General features: G+C 34.9%; 1 protein-coding gene across 2 annotated transcripts in view; it reads right to left on the bottom strand.

The window, feature by feature from the left end:
* Positions 1 to 15,871, bottom strand: part of LOC118183884 (protein disulfide isomerase CRELD1-like) — a 66,283-nt gene that overhangs the window by 12,891 nt on the left and 37,521 nt on the right. For both annotated transcript variants that reach the window (XM_085807946.1, XM_085807947.1), the window contains exons 5-6: positions 13,171 to 13,279; positions 10,208 to 10,296 (exon numbers count right to left, since the gene is read on the bottom strand). In XM_085807946.1, the coding sequence (XP_085664072.1) occupies positions 10,208 to 10,296; positions 13,171 to 13,279 (198 nt within the window). The remainder of the gene's footprint in view (positions 1 to 10,207; positions 10,297 to 13,170; positions 13,280 to 15,871) is intronic.

The following is a 15,871-nucleotide window of genomic DNA, read 5'->3' as shown; positions in this document are numbered from 1 at the left end:
CTCTAAATTATAATCAGCTGAGAAAATAATTAAACAAGTACATGGTGTTCAGTTTAAAAGCAGATCCTTAATAGAAAGATATGCCTTACCTATAGCATATACTCGAAATGGTGTCCCTCCATTTTAGATACATTTGTCAACACATTTTATCATGTTACAAGCAATCCTATAGATGCTTTCCTTTTCTCTACTCTGGATAGCAGTAGTGTGTGTTTCAAGGTGAGAGCATTGTTTAAGAACACAATATATTTCATAAAAATAGTCTATGTCATCTGTCCCCATAAAAATAGTCTACATCGGTAGGATTTGATGATGTCACCAGGCATAGTTATGTCACTGAAAACACTGCTCCAACATCTTCATGATGTTGTGTGATAAAATACACCTTCCTACATTCTGAAATGACAGTCATTCATTCTCCTGCAGAAAGCCAATGAAGTACTAGAAGATAATGCCTAGGCAGGCGTCAGCTTCCTTGGTTCAAACAAGGGTTTGATTATTGCTGTTGTTGTTACTTATCTCATTTGTCTGACAGTCACATCAGAATAAGCCCACAAAATCATCATCGCAAGGAGTGCAAGACTGTGCCTGTCATTGGCAAGAACTTTGAGCACCATGCAGGAGAGAGCTTTGCTTAGTTCCGTACCTAATTTGAATGGAGAGCACCCCAGGAGGGGGCAAGTCCGAGGGTCTTCCACCCCTCTTCCCCTACCACTTATCTTTCTAGAGGACTTTCGGGTCGCCGCTTATTTAGCGTCCCCCCATGCTGCACACACACTATACATTTACAAACATCCACACACCCTCTGGAATTAGAACCTATTTCATGACCAGTTGCGACTTTTTTGGGGTGATTTTTATCCACGAACTCTACAAAATTCTCCTACATTCCCAAGATCTCCTTTATATCTCTTGTAGGGATAACCTCCTCCATCTCTGGCTCCTCTTCAAAACTAATTTTTCGTTGAATCACCGTATGCTGCTGCGAATGTAGATTGTGTAACTCCTAGGTTGTCAGCTCCTGAGACTGTTCCTCGACGAGTTCGTTCACATCTCTCTCATCCACCTACAGATCCATGGATTTCACCAGAGAAACAATCTGCTCTACCACTGGCAGTTCTGGTTCCAATCCTTCGAAGGCCCTTTCAGCTACAGCCTCAAGCCACAGCTTCTTCCATGCAGAGGTTAAGGTCCTCGTTGTAACACTCAGCCAGGCCTGATCAATAATTTTAGGCATATCACGATGTTAAAGTGGTCCTTCCAGAACTCTCGAAGGGTAAGGTTTGTGTTCTCCGTCACCTCAAAGCAGTGTCGAAAAATGTGCTTTGTGTACAACTTCTTAAAATTAGAAATCACCTGCTGATCCATGGGCTGCAGGATAGGAGTGGTGTTGGGTGGTAGGTAGAGAACCTTTATAAACTTGAACTCTTTGAGTAAATCATCTTCGAGATTTGGTGGCTGAACAGGGGCATTGTCGAGGACGAGAAGGGCTTGCATGGGTAGGTTGTTTTCCTGTAGATATTTTTTTAACAGAAGGGCCAAGCACCAGGTTTATCCACTCCACAAAGAATTTCCTGATGACTCACGCCTTCGGATTAGCCCTCCACATAAATAGCAGTTTTTCTTTTAAAATCTTATGCGACTTAAAGGCTCTGGGATTTTCCGAATAGTATACTAGCAGAGGCTTGATTTTGCAGTTGCCACTCGCATTTGCGCAAAGTGCTAGAGTTAATATATCCTTCATGGGTTTGTGAGCTGGCATCGTCTTCTCCTCTGCCATTATGTAAGTCCTATTCGGCATTCTTTTCCAGAAAAGCACTGTCTCATCAGAATTGAAGACTTTCTGGGAGATGTATCCTTTGGCTTCTATCAGTTCGGAAAACGTTTTGATGTAAACCTCAGCTGCCTTCACATCCGAACTTGCTGCCTTACCATACCTGACGCAGAGTTGCCAACTCTCCCGATTTAAGCGGGAGACTCCCGCTTTTCGACCGCTCTCCCGCCAACCCGATTTACAATATATTTCTCCCGACTTTTTCTTATTCTTAAAATTTCTCACGACTTTTATGCAACTTGGCTTAATACTTTGTTATATGAATAAAAACAAAGTGCTTTTGGATGTCTGAAAGCAATTGAATTATTCTACATTATATCTAAAACAAAACCTCGCTAATCAGATAGCTTCTGCTTTGTGAGTGAGAGCATTATATGTATCCAGAAACGTCGTTCTCCAGTTCTCCAATGGGCTTCGAGCTCCACTGCGTGTCAGCTGGCATATATTAGCCAATGAGGACAAAGTAAGTTATTATTTGGACGTGCTTTAGTTATTTCTTTCATTTTGTCCAGAGTTGTGTGAGTACACGTGCCTTAGGGAAATAGTTTTAGAAATTATCGTCTTTTGTTACGTCTGTGAGAAAGTGAAATACTCGTGTACGTTTCAAAAATCGTACACAGTTGACTTTCATTCCATTATTTCCTCAAAGAAATGTAATAAATTTGCGATGTGTACCGCCCGTCGTTGCGATTTTTCGATTTCGCATGGTGGAAGGGCGGATGTTCTCAAACATGTACGTACGCAAAAACACAAGGATAACATGAGTTGTTTTTAAAAAAACGGAAAATTAAATTTTTCTTCGGAAACAAAGGACCAAAAAGTTATTAATGCAGAATGTCTGTTCTCTGCCTTTTTACTGGAGCACATCCTGCCACTGAATGCATCGGATCACGCTGCAGCTTTATTTAGAAAAATGTTTCCCGATAGTGAAATCGCTAAAAAATACTCAAGGTGCAAGAATCAAAACAGGTGCAATTGTTAAAGAAATGGGTTTGAAAAATAAATCTTCAGTTATTGATAGCATTAAAACAGCTCCTTTCTGCCTCTGTACGGATGGAAGTAATAATACCGATTCAAAACTGTATCCAATTGTTGTTTCTTTTTTTGATCCAGAGTCTTCAAAAATTGAGTGCAGTTTACTTTATGTTCCGACTTTAGAAGGACATTTGACAGGCTTTAATATAGCACAGCTAATTATTAAAACTTTAAAAGAAAATGCAGGCCCTCTGGATAATTGCTTAGCCCTTGGTGCCGATAATGCACCACTATTGGTAGGCTTGGAAGACTGGTGTTGCAGGCATCTTAAGATAAGGAAAATTCAGATTATGAGGTGCACCTGTCACCTCTTAAATTTAGCAGCTGAAAAAGGGGCAGCTTCTTTACCCATAAATGTGGATGAACACATCGTTAATATTTATTATTATCTTGAAAGGAGTTCTAAAAGGAAGGAAAAATTGAAACAATCCATCCAAGTCTTCATTCAAGTTTTCTAATTGTAACAGCTGCATAACAGTATTTTACAATTAGAAAACTTGGATGAAGTTATAAAATCAGCTAGGATTGACACCCAGTGGAGTTTAATTGGAAAAGTGAAAGGTGCTGATGGAACTGTAAAATATAGTGAACTGTCTAGAATTGTGTTACCATCTTGACAGTTCCCTATAGTAATGCAGAGTGTGAGAGGATTCTCAGTGTTGTTGCGAAAACGAGGACTAAATTTAGATCTAATATTAGCGATGACACATTCGAAAAACTTTTATTAGCGAAAACAGGCCTACGTGGCAATTGCTGTGAACAAAATTATGAAGTTTCTTTCTTAGAGAAAGCAAAATCTGCCACTGTTTATAACATTTGTACGAAAACTAAAGTGTCTTTTTTTTTTTTTTTTTCCTTAAACGATGCAAGTAATAAAGATGTTTTTTATGTGTAAGGTATTTTTTTGTTGCTTGCATTTAAGAATTAGTTACTATTTAAAGTTAATTCATTATTAAAAACTATATTTTTATCATTTAAGAAGTCTTTAACATTGTGAAAGATCTCCTGATTTTTTAGTGTCATAGGTTGGCAAGTATGCTGACGACAGAGTGAATGCCTGTCCTTTTCCTCAAGTTGTCAAACCAGCCCCGACTGGTTTTAAAAAAGTTTTCTGATCCCTTGTTTGTGGAAGTGTGTGGGATCTGCTTCAACAAATCACCCGTGACTTCTCACATATGATGCTTTGGGTTAAAGTTCCTCCATCTTTTCATGGAGAGACGTCCGGAGCTTAGAAATTATTGTAATGCCCTTAGCTGGTGTTATACCCTTTATCATATCCTTTGTTTAAGCACAGTACACAACATTGATGTGCTACGCCCGTACATCCTTGCCACATCACTCGCACACCTTGCTCATGTTTTTCTATGATTTTACGCTTTAATTCAATAGACATCATCTTCTTCGGACCCATGATTATAAAAATAAATGTGATAATGTTTTGTAAATGTACAAAAAGTAAAAAACGTGATTCCAACTTATCAAAAATGCTTCGAAAACGAGGGAAACAAGCACACAGACTGAGGTCTAGTCTGAAGTGGAAGAAACTGTTAGATGCTGCACCAACATGCGCACGCATGTTGCGGCAGTGTGCAGCGGTGTAGTGTGCGATTCCTCGTATTTCAAATCTTGCTCTCATCTCAAAGCAAAATATTGCTCGCTTGATGGCTCGTATATAAAAACACTTGTATATTAGGGCACTCGTATATCGAGGTACCACTGTATGTATATTTTTTCCAGAATGCATTTTAGAATAAAATGCTAGAACTTTAAAAAGTGAAATCCTTTTTGAACTGAATTCTGAATTTTATTCAACAATAAAGTTTTAATTTTTTATTTGCCAGCGGCATGTATTATTTAATGCGGCATTTTCTTCTTCCAATGTTTCACTTTCTTTCAACGTCAAGATGATATTATGTAGTTGGACTATGGACGACACTAGTTAAGAACAGTTAAGAACACCAAATATGTTAGAAAGCATATGCAAAAACCAAAGAATACAGTTGTATCATTTCTAGCAGCTTTAATTTAAAAATTGAACTATGAAATTATGAATACAGTTGACATAAAATGAGTGATCAGAAAAAAAGCTTAGGAAAAGAATATTTCACACCTAAATTTTTAGTTAAAAACGAAACAGTATGCATGTCAAACTGCTGATGACCAATAGAAACAGATCCCGTTTTTTATGCATTTGACAAAACTACAGATTCCCATCCATACTCCCTGTCTCTAATAAAAGTAATAAAATAATCAATTAATCCCTGATCTGAAGAATAGAAAGCAGTTGTGACGTTTGATTAATCAAATGCCTAATTAATCATGGATGTCTTTTTTTTTTCCTTTATATTCCTTGAAACTTAAGTGTATAATTTATATTTCATTGGTTGACGTGCATAGAGGACTGTCGTCACATATTGTTCACCATCTGGGATTATTGAAAGCAAAAAGAAAACAAATTCAGTGTATAAAATGTTTTTTAATTGTAATTTTCAAAAAAAAAATTGGATGAATTTTCCTTTCCTTTCACATGTCCTGGAAAATACGGGCACTGCAAAAGATCGTCTTGCTAACTGTTATAAATATAATAAATTATTTTCCTAGAGAAGCTCAAATAAAGCTTTAATCGACTAAAATTGCACATAAAACAATTGTTACACTATAAGAACAATATTTAAACTAATAATGACTGTTGCCATTCAATGTAGCATGATTTTAGTGCTGCCAACAATATTAAATATTATACCACATTCATCCCTCCCAAAGATTATTAATAAGTTACATAGTCTGCCAGATAAAGGCTGACGTCTCTGCCTTTTTGGACGCAAGGATTCACCTCATACAAGTTACCATTTGAAGTATTTTCAAAATCCTCTTGTCTGCTAGGGCACCGTAAATCACTGCCTTTGGGATCCTCTTCTGTCGATTTTCTTACAGTTTTCGATGCGGGTTCAGGAGCTAAGTGGCCAGATCTTCATTCTGTTGAGCAAAAGAATCTGAAAGTTGTTGGTTTTCATCCAACCCGATATCATGGGCAAGTATAAGAGTACCTCCTCTGGGTGCTAAATATCATATTGAAACATTGATTTCACGACCATCTGGAAGTTTAATGCAAGCATAATCTGGGTTAGCCTCAATGAGCTCCATTTCCTGCACAATAGGCTCATATTTATTAGCTCATGTATGGTTCTTCATTAATACTCTTCCGGGTTGTGTTAACCAAGTAGGTAGAGAACATCCATTATATGATCTTCTAGCATGGATGAACATACGTTCATGTGGTGTGGCATTTGTTGCTGTACATAAGAGTGACCGAATCGAATGCAAAACAGGTTGCAGAACGCTTCCCCCAACGTTCGATAGCCATGTTCTTTGGTTTTAATGCCAGCTGGATGGTTTTCCATGATTCCATTATGCCTCTCTACTTGGCCATTTCCTTGAAGATTATATGCAGTTGTGCGACTTGTTGCTATACCAAGAGAAGTTCAGAAGCATTTTAATTCACGAGACATAAATGAAGATCCTCTATCAGAATGTATGTAGGCTGGCATCCCAAAAAGTGAGAAAATATTTTTCAGGTGAGCAATAACAGTAGCAGATGACATATCAGGGCAAGGTATTGCAAAAGGGAATCTTGAAAACTCGTCCACAAGAGTAAGAAGGAAACGGTTTCTGGAAGCCATAGGCAAAGGACCTTTGAAATCTAGATTTAGTCTTTCAAAAGGTGCAGTTACTTTAATTAAGTGTCCATCAGATCTATAGAAATGAGGTTTTACTTCACTGCAGCATACACATGAATTAACAGTTCTAATTTCTAGTGCGAAAGGCAAATTTTTAGATCTTACCCAGTGATACATTCGAGTAATTCCAGGATGAAAAAGTTCATCATGTAGTTCCTTTAGATCTATTTGCGGTTTTATAGCTGCATTTATTTTTGATAAAGTGTCTGCAATTTTATTTTTATTTCCAGGGCGATATATAATATCAAATTTGAAACAAGCAAGTTCTAACCGCCAATGCATAATTTTCTCATTTTTTTATTTTACTGGAGTGCTGTTGATCAAACATAAATGCCACAGATCTTTGATCAGTAAAAACGTTAAGGTGTCTTCCAATTAGATAGTGTCTCCAGTTTAGTAAAGATTCAACAATAGTATATGCTTCTTTTTCAATAGAAGAATGTTTTTGTTCGGAAGAGTTTAATGTTCTCGAGAAAAAAGTTATAGGACGACCAGCTTGACTCAGGGTTGCTCCTATTGCAAATTCAGAAGCGTCAGTTTCAACTCTGAATGGTATATTATCCTCAATTACAGCTAAAGAAGCTTTGGATATATCTCTCTTAAGGGAACTGAAGGCTTTCTCGGCATCTTTACTAAGGGGAAAAGGTCCTCTAGTCAAAAGAGAGCGAATCTTTTCAGAAAAATTGGGAATCCAATGGCAATAATGAGCAAACATTCCCAGTGTTCTCTGTAGAGATCCTACATCTTTAAGAATCAGTAAATCCATTAGCAGTTTCAGTCTATCAGGATCAGGTTTTATTATATTATTAGCTATATAGTAGCCTAACAGTTTTACAGATTTCGTGGAAAATGCGCATTTTTCCTCATTCAGGGTCAGGTTACACTTCTCAGCAGCAGCCATAAATCTTTCCAAGATATTATTATGCTCAGCTTCATTCTTGCCACATATAGTTACAACATCAAGGTGAGGCAAGGTTCCTGATAATTCTTCATTTGAAATTATTTCATGAATTGTTCTTTGGAAAGAAGCAACTCCATTTGTTACACCAAATGGAACACGTAGAAATTTATAGAGTTTACTATCAGCTTCAAACGCAGTATAGTGTTTCTCTAATTCTTTGATAGGAACCTGATGATAAGCACTTCTGAGATCAATTGTACTAAATATTTTATATTTTGATACTTGTGAAATCAACTCTTCAATTTTGGGAAGAGGGTAAGCATCAAGCATAGTGAATTTGTTTATAGTCTGCGAATAATCTATTACCATTCTGGGTCTATAATGTTCTCCTTTCACAACAAAAGCTTGTGCACACCAAGGAAAATTACTTGGTTCAATTACACCTTCTTTAAGTAATTTACATACTTCTGTAGCTATGAATGTCTATCTTCTTCAGTTTGGCGTCTTGACTTTGTAACAATAGGTCTACAATCAGGAGTTAAATTAGAGAACAATGACACAGGGATTACAAGAGCAGTTGCTAATGAACAAATTCTAAGAGGTGGTCTGTCACCTTTAAATTCTATCTCAACAGAAGAATGATCTTTTAATAAATCATGCCTGATAAGAAAGTCTGCACAAAAGTTTTTCATAAATAATACCTCTACATTATTGTATACATGGGTTTACAATTTGATATTAACTAAAGAACAGCCTGTAATATCTGAGCTTAGAGAAGAGTTAGCCATGGTTATTCTACCAAAATATGGTTTTACTTTAATTTGACACCTTTTTACAAAACACTGATTTATAAAACTTAGTGAACTACCGGTATCAATTAGGGCATTCAGCTGAACTCCATTTACTACGACTTTAGTTATTGATCATTCAAGACAGTGAGGAAGCATTGAAACTGATGCTAGTGTATAAACTGCCGCCGTGTGATTAGTAGTACTGCATACAAGTTTGGATTTGCATACCTTTTGGTAATGGCCCTTTTTACCACATCCTCGACATATTGCATCCTTAGCTGGGCAAATACTTCGTAAATGAAGATGTTTGCCACAAAAGAAACATTTTCTGGATCGAATAAGAGCAACTACTGCCAATTGTTCACTATCGTCAGTTTTGTTCTCACACTGTTCAACAGCAGCTAGCAGTGCTGAGGAAGATATTAAATATGAGGCAGAATGATGTTCAGCAAGTTCTAAGGCTCTAGCTTGATCATAAGCTTTTTCTAAAGAAATACTGGCATTTTCTAATAACCGTTCTCGAACGTGTGGGTTCTTCAAACCTTGGATGAATGCATCTCTAATATACTCATGTTTATATGAGTTTCTAATATACTCATGCATCTCTAATATACTCATACTCATACAGTAGCAGACTTAAATTCACAATCCTTGCTCAACTGTTTTAATATTTGTAAATATTCATTTACAGACTCACCTGTTTGTTGAAATCTGGATGCTAAACAGTGCTGGGCAAATATTTCATTTCTTTTAGCAATGTACAACGAATCCAGAACATTAATTGCATTATCACACACTTGCAGATACGAAATTGCATAACAGCTGTAGTTTTCTTTCTTCAGTTGCCTCCTTCACTTGGTGAGAAAATTTGAAAAAGTTCTTTTCCAGTGTTTCCATTTAGATTCCGCTCCAACACAGGCAGGGTCAACAACAAATCTTTCTGGTTCCAATAGGTTTTCCATTTTGCAAAAGAATAAAGTATAAATTAATTTTAGTCGATTAAATTGTTATAAATATAATAAATCATTCTCCTAGAGAAGCTCAAATGAAGCTTTAATCAACTAAAATTGCACATAAAACAATTGTTACATTATAAGAACAATATTTAAACTAACAATGACTGTTGCCATTCAATGTAGTATAATTTTAGTGCTGCCAACAATATTAAATATTATACCACACTAACCACTGTCCCTTGCGAATGCTCTGCTCACATTTGCACTAAATAAGACTTTTTGGTCCATAGTTAAAAATATTTGCCCACCTCTAATGTAGATGCATGATGATGGAGTGATGCTGCATAAAGATATTAGTAATCATTGTGGCCAATTTAATGCTTTTCTTATTTTTGTTGCATGCCTGTTCTTGATTACATTTGCACCTTTTTTACATCATATCACAATTTATTTTGAAAGAAGAGAGGTAAGAGGTGACATATTCTTAAAGTTGTTAATGCTGAACAAAATGTTAAAAATTCCACATAAAATCATTTTTTAAATGATTAATTTATGCTGTATTGAGCAATAAGCTTTTCCAGTATTAAAGATGAATGGCAGATCTTACACACTACAGCAGGCAATGTATATTTACTACAGACAGGATTTGATAACAAAGTTAATACTTTCAAGGTATTACAAAAGACTGAAAAGATTATGACTAAAGTACAAAATCGAAAGTTATGGATAAGTAAAAAAATTACTATTTATTAATCAGATTTGTAATTACCTTCCCTCCTCTACTCCCACCCCCCCAAAAAAAACTTGTGATGGTTTCTTAAGGATAAATTTATCCAAATGAATTTATTTTCATACTATCAGCATACTTTTACAAAGTATATAATATTCTAGGCTAAAAAATAGTATTATTTTTACAATATACACTGCCTTTAAAAGAAATAAATTTCCTTTACCAAGCATTTACCATGACCTCCACATGGACTTTCAATGCCACCAGGACAAGGTACACAGTCAGGACCATAGGTATTATTCGGACAGCATACTGAAAAAATAATTGTTTTGTTAAAAACGAACGCACATGAAAATTCCTTTTTCATTAAAAATTAAGTGGTGGTGTATTTAATTATGGCAAAGCACACTAGGGCTATCTGTCTAAGGGGAGGGGTGCCTTCATGGAGGACTTTCTAAGGAAAACTGGCTCGTATACACGTTACACATGGGGAAAACCACGAAAACACCCATGCAGCCAGCCCGTTCGTGGGATTCGAACCTTGGACTGAACTACCAGTGTTCAACGACTTTACCACTCGGCCGCTGGTGGGCCCTAAAAATTAAGTGACATTTACATTAAGTACATTAACATTTGGTATAAGTCATGTAGCAACAATTAGTGATCCCACTTATTGCCATAAAGGTCATGTGGCAGCCATTATGGTCTTGCTTCTTCTCTACTAATGTCATAATGGGAAAGGTGGGTGACCACTGAACAAGTGATGATGTTGAATGGCAGGCGATGTTGACCAATGAAGGGTGGAAAGAAGAAGTGGTGGTCCCAGGGATAGCAGGAAATATGAAATTAAGATTTTTAGAGAAGGTTTGCAGTGAGTGAGTTGAAAGAGAACTGCAGAAAGAGTTGATGATGTTAAGGACCATATATGGGAAAAGGAAAGAAGAATCCTGTTTAGCTGCTGAACCAGAAGGAATCACCTGACCATCACCATGAGGAGCTTCATATGATTTGATAATAGCATCTGTAAATTGATCACAAAAATAAACCAGGTCTGGTAAGCAAACTTTCTTTTTATGAGATCTCACGCTACTCAAGCGATGATTTGGTTGTATTAAGACTTGGGCTGTTTTTTTGGGATTTGTCCAATTTTATCTGATTGTGTAATCCTGTTACCTGTATTCTTTGCTTTTATCAGCATTCTTTATGTATTGATTGCACTAACCTCTTTTTATCAAAGCATAAAATTGGTTTAGCAATATTTGCTTCTGTCTGCATACTCTAAGTGACTAACTATCGTCAACAAGTATCAACCTAAGAAATGAACTTGGAAGTGGGTAGAAAATGATGCTAACCTTCAGACAGGACATGACACAGCTAATGTCAGGATCCAGATATGATCTTATGTGACTAGCATACTCATTTTACTTTAGATCACTTAAGGAATTCATTATGTGCAAATTAGATCAAGATATCTTTTGCATTCAAAGTGTAAGTTATAATTAACTCTATCTGCAGTTCCATTCAGTAATATTTGATGTATATCATTAACACTGAGTACTGTCACTGAATTCCCCCCCTCTCCATCTGGTAGTCACTGCTGGTTTTAAAAAAAGCATCTCTAAATATATCATCGGCACTGAAAATTTGTTCAGAGTTATTAAATACATGATAGAATCTTAAAGATTAAAATCTACATAACCATTTAAAATACTAGAAATACTTATAACACATGTTGCAAACTTTAAGGTATAAATTTAAAAAATTAAAATAATGATTTTTAAAGAAAGCATGCCACAGTATAATTTCTCTTTCAAATTACATTAAAAAAATAAAATTACCATTTGGTATAAGACATAATTAATAGGCAAAAAGCTAGAATCTGGTCATGCCTGCACTAGTTACTTGTTTTGTATCTGCTATTACTGTCTTACCCTCATTTTGGTTTACAGTAAAAAAATACTAGGTTTTGCCAACCAACTGATAATTAAGTTTACAAAACATAATTCATCCTAATCTGATTATTTTCAAATTACTGCTCTCATAATATTTCAACAGTGCAGATGATGTGTTAACTTGTTTTGAAGGAAAGTAGTAGCAAGAAAATGCTAATTTTTTAGTCTAACTTTTAATTTAAAAAGAATTGCCTTATAATAAAGGTCGCTGCTTCCATTATTAACTGCTGTAAAATAACAAACAAACAAAAAATTAAAAAAATCTGAATGATAAATTTTGATCAGTTCATAAATGACTCCAACTTCATGCACAATTATTTCAGTCAATGTGCAATACAAAACTGTAAAATAGAGTAACTCTCCCAATTGCACAACTTTTAATTTTAATGTTCATTTATTCATTTTGCCAAAGCTATATTAAACAGAATCAACATTCACTTTCAAAACCAGAAATATTACAATAACTCTGATAAGCCAGTTTGTGTAAAGGGGGTATAAACTCCTGTATATATATTTTTAAAAACATGAATTACAAATGGAAATATTGAAGCAAGGACTGAATTTAATACTCAAATACTGTTAACAAAGAGCAGGCTAAACATTATTGAAAAGGTAAACAGGTCTTTTGGCTCTCTGTTTAACCAAGAAGACTTGATTCTAAATGACAGCTTTCTCAGGTGATAGCGGGTATCCAAACAACCTCAAGCTATACAGTGTAATAATTGCACCAGTTCAGTGCAGAAGACAGAAAAACTACTACTTTGGTTTTTTATGTTATCTGAATATGCCAAGCACATAAAAGCTATGTATGCCATGAGGAGGAAGGCTTTTCTAGGGTAATTGTCTTGCACTCACAATACACATGGAAAAAACTACTAATACTTTCCAAATACTCCACAAAGAAAACAATGTTTTCCGACAGCTACATTGATCACCCTTGTAATATTTTTAGAGTAGTTATGTGATTCCCGTAACCTTGAATATGTTAATTGTAAAATACAATCTAGTGCATAAACATATTTTTAAAACATTTCACACACAAATGGCTGGTTTTAATTACAAATGTTAATATTTAAAACTTCCTCAAGGAGATAATGCTAATTTTTTATATGTCTGAGTCTGAAATTCTTTTCATGCAGTTTAGAGTGAATAATAAAATTTACTACAGATGATACATTGAACAAAATTTATAAATCATAAACACATATTTTATGTAAAAAAAATAAATGCATACTTTTTAAATGATTTATGCAAAGAAATTCAAAAAGATCTATATTTTTGTGTCTCTCTTCATAAAACCAATTTTCTAGTTCAGATTCATGCAGTTCTGCCAAGTTGTAACACTGAAAAAAAAAGGAAAAAAAAAATATTCAGAAGTATTTATAAAACTAATATACTAATGAAAAACATTCATCTAAATTTTGGAATTTAAAAATAACATTTTTATACAACTAATGTGCAATGGCACATCATGCAGATGTTTCCAGTTTCAAACACCATACAAATTAGTATTAAATGCATGTAAATGACAAGCCATATATCATATGCTTGTCTTGAAATAGTCTATTCGTATAGCTTAGAACAGTTCAACTTCTCAATTGCTGAATTATCTTCATATTTAGACATAATTCATTATTTAAATCTTCTCATTAGTTGAAACATTTATCTTATGTGATTTGCTGCTACATTTATTATAGTACATTGTTAAGCAAAATATTTTGCTCTCTTAATTCCTTTTATCTAAACATCTTAAAAAAAGAATTCAGAAAACAATAAAATAAGCAAATATGGAAATCTAGCCACATGATCAAATCGAAAAATCTTAGCTATTCAAAACAGTTATATGCACAAAACCTTTAATACTTATTGCTGCAAGCACATTTTTAAACCACGTGAAGAAAAAAAATAAACCTTTCAACACAAATGTAATGGCTGAAACAAACATTTAGAGATACTCAAGATATGAAAAGGACTAAGAAGCTAGGACATATTCAAAGCATAAAAATTAAATAATTACTAGAAAATCTAAAAGTCATTATTGTCTGCACCTCTTATCAATGATATTGTTTTATCTATAACTTCAATAGGCAAATTACTATAGCCATTGGTATGTATTATTTGAAGCTATGTAGATATAATTTGGCTATGTTAAGACATTCAGATAAATTTAACAATTTGCCAACAAGCACAATGAATGAGATTTCTAGAGTACCATGTGAAAAATTTCTTAGAAATGAAAAGGCCCTTTCATTCAGAACAGCGCAGGTCATATTCTTTAAAAGGAAAACGTCGATAATGAAAAATCCCTTTCATTGTTGACTGGAATTAAAATTTCTGGTTTATGTGCAACTCTTTACAGATTCTTAGGTTAGTGATTCTTTCCAAGAGAATTAGAAAGCATTCAAAGGAATATGTTTTGCTGTTTGACCTAAGGCAATGAAATGCCTATCTATAAACTTGGCATTCTAAGCTGATAACTAATTAATTAAACAGTCTGATGACAAGACTTTTGTTATATTATATAGAAATAATAATGTTACTTCTATAATATGAATTGATATTTTGAATGATATTTTACCTGACAGTGATTATTCAACTGAATCACAAGTAAAAGGAAGGATTTATTATTAACAGGTATGGCTAAATTGTATTAGAACACTTTAGAAAAATAAGTTTTAGAAAAAAATACTGCATTACAATTATCCAGAAATTAAATGTCAAAGACTAATACTGAAAATGACAAAATAAAATTCCCACATTACTGGAATACTCCAAAAGACAACAAAAAATAAACAAAATCACTGTCAGTGGTGTACTGCATTTGCAACTTCACTGATCATCTCATACGAATATCTGCAGGCAACAAATAGTATTAGCTTAGTAAAAAGAACATCATTGTTATGCTTTCTTTTTTACGAGTTTGAAAGCTTTTTTTGTTTGTTTTCAAAAAATACCCAGGTGCCAGACAACCAGATATGCTCTTTTTGATTACATGGGCATGCACTTGTGGATCAACTGAAAACATGAAAGGACGTGGACTCGCACAGCTCTGACTGGGTAGCAATCTCTATGAGTTGCTTGCTGGGCTGCCTCGAATTTCATGGCATACACTAGAGCAATTTTTTACGTCCTTGACATCCGCCATTTGCAGAACTTTCTGTATTTTAGAATCACAGATGCTGTCGATGCAGTATTGCAGGGACAGTATTTTCCTTGTTTCCATCGGGCACTCTGAAAAGGCGAGATGGGACAGCCTTTCAACATCCATGGTGAGAAATTTAAAACCATCCGAAATGCTCCCTGCCGTCGCTACGAATATCATTAAATTATCAACTTTTTTCGCAACTGCAGAAACCCTGTCGTCAATTTGTTGCTCGATATCTCCTTGGACGACAGAAACGTTTTCTTCAATTTGTTGCTGGATTCGCTGTTGGACTGTCGAAACTCTTCCTTCAATTCATTGCTCCACAGCAGAAACTTTCTCTTCTATTTGTTCTTTAACATTTGTTGTTGGATTTGCTGTTGGACTGTCGAAACTCTTCCTTCAATTCATTGCTCCACAGCAGAAACTCTCTCTTTTATTTGTTCTTTAACATGAATAATTTGAATTTCTTCAACTTTATTTTCAACAGCATCTATTCTGCCTTCCATAAACTCAAATTTGTTTTCTATTATGAAAGTAATCTCTTCTTTAACTGATTCTTGGCCAGCTTGAATAGCTTTCGTCTCTTCTTTAATAGATTCTTGGCACGATTTCATCTCTTCTTGACCAGCATCCACCTTTACTCTAACAGTTTCATCCCTTCTTTAATGCAATCTGCAATCTTTCATCTCTTCTTTAAATGTAGCAAAGACTGCCATCAGCTGTCTCAACAACTCCTGCGTCGCTCTTGTTACTGGCATTCAAAATCTCATTTCTGACACCAAAAAGTGTT

Source organism: Stegodyphus dumicola, chromosome X1 (genome assembly GCF_044657685.1).
Source record: "Stegodyphus dumicola isolate Sdum_Otavi_A_Nest chromosome X1, ASM4465768v1".
Taxonomy (NCBI): domain Eukaryota; kingdom Metazoa; phylum Arthropoda; class Arachnida; order Araneae; family Eresidae; genus Stegodyphus; species Stegodyphus dumicola.
Note: the sequence above shows the minus strand (reverse complement) of the source record. Positions and strands in the feature narration are given on the sequence as shown.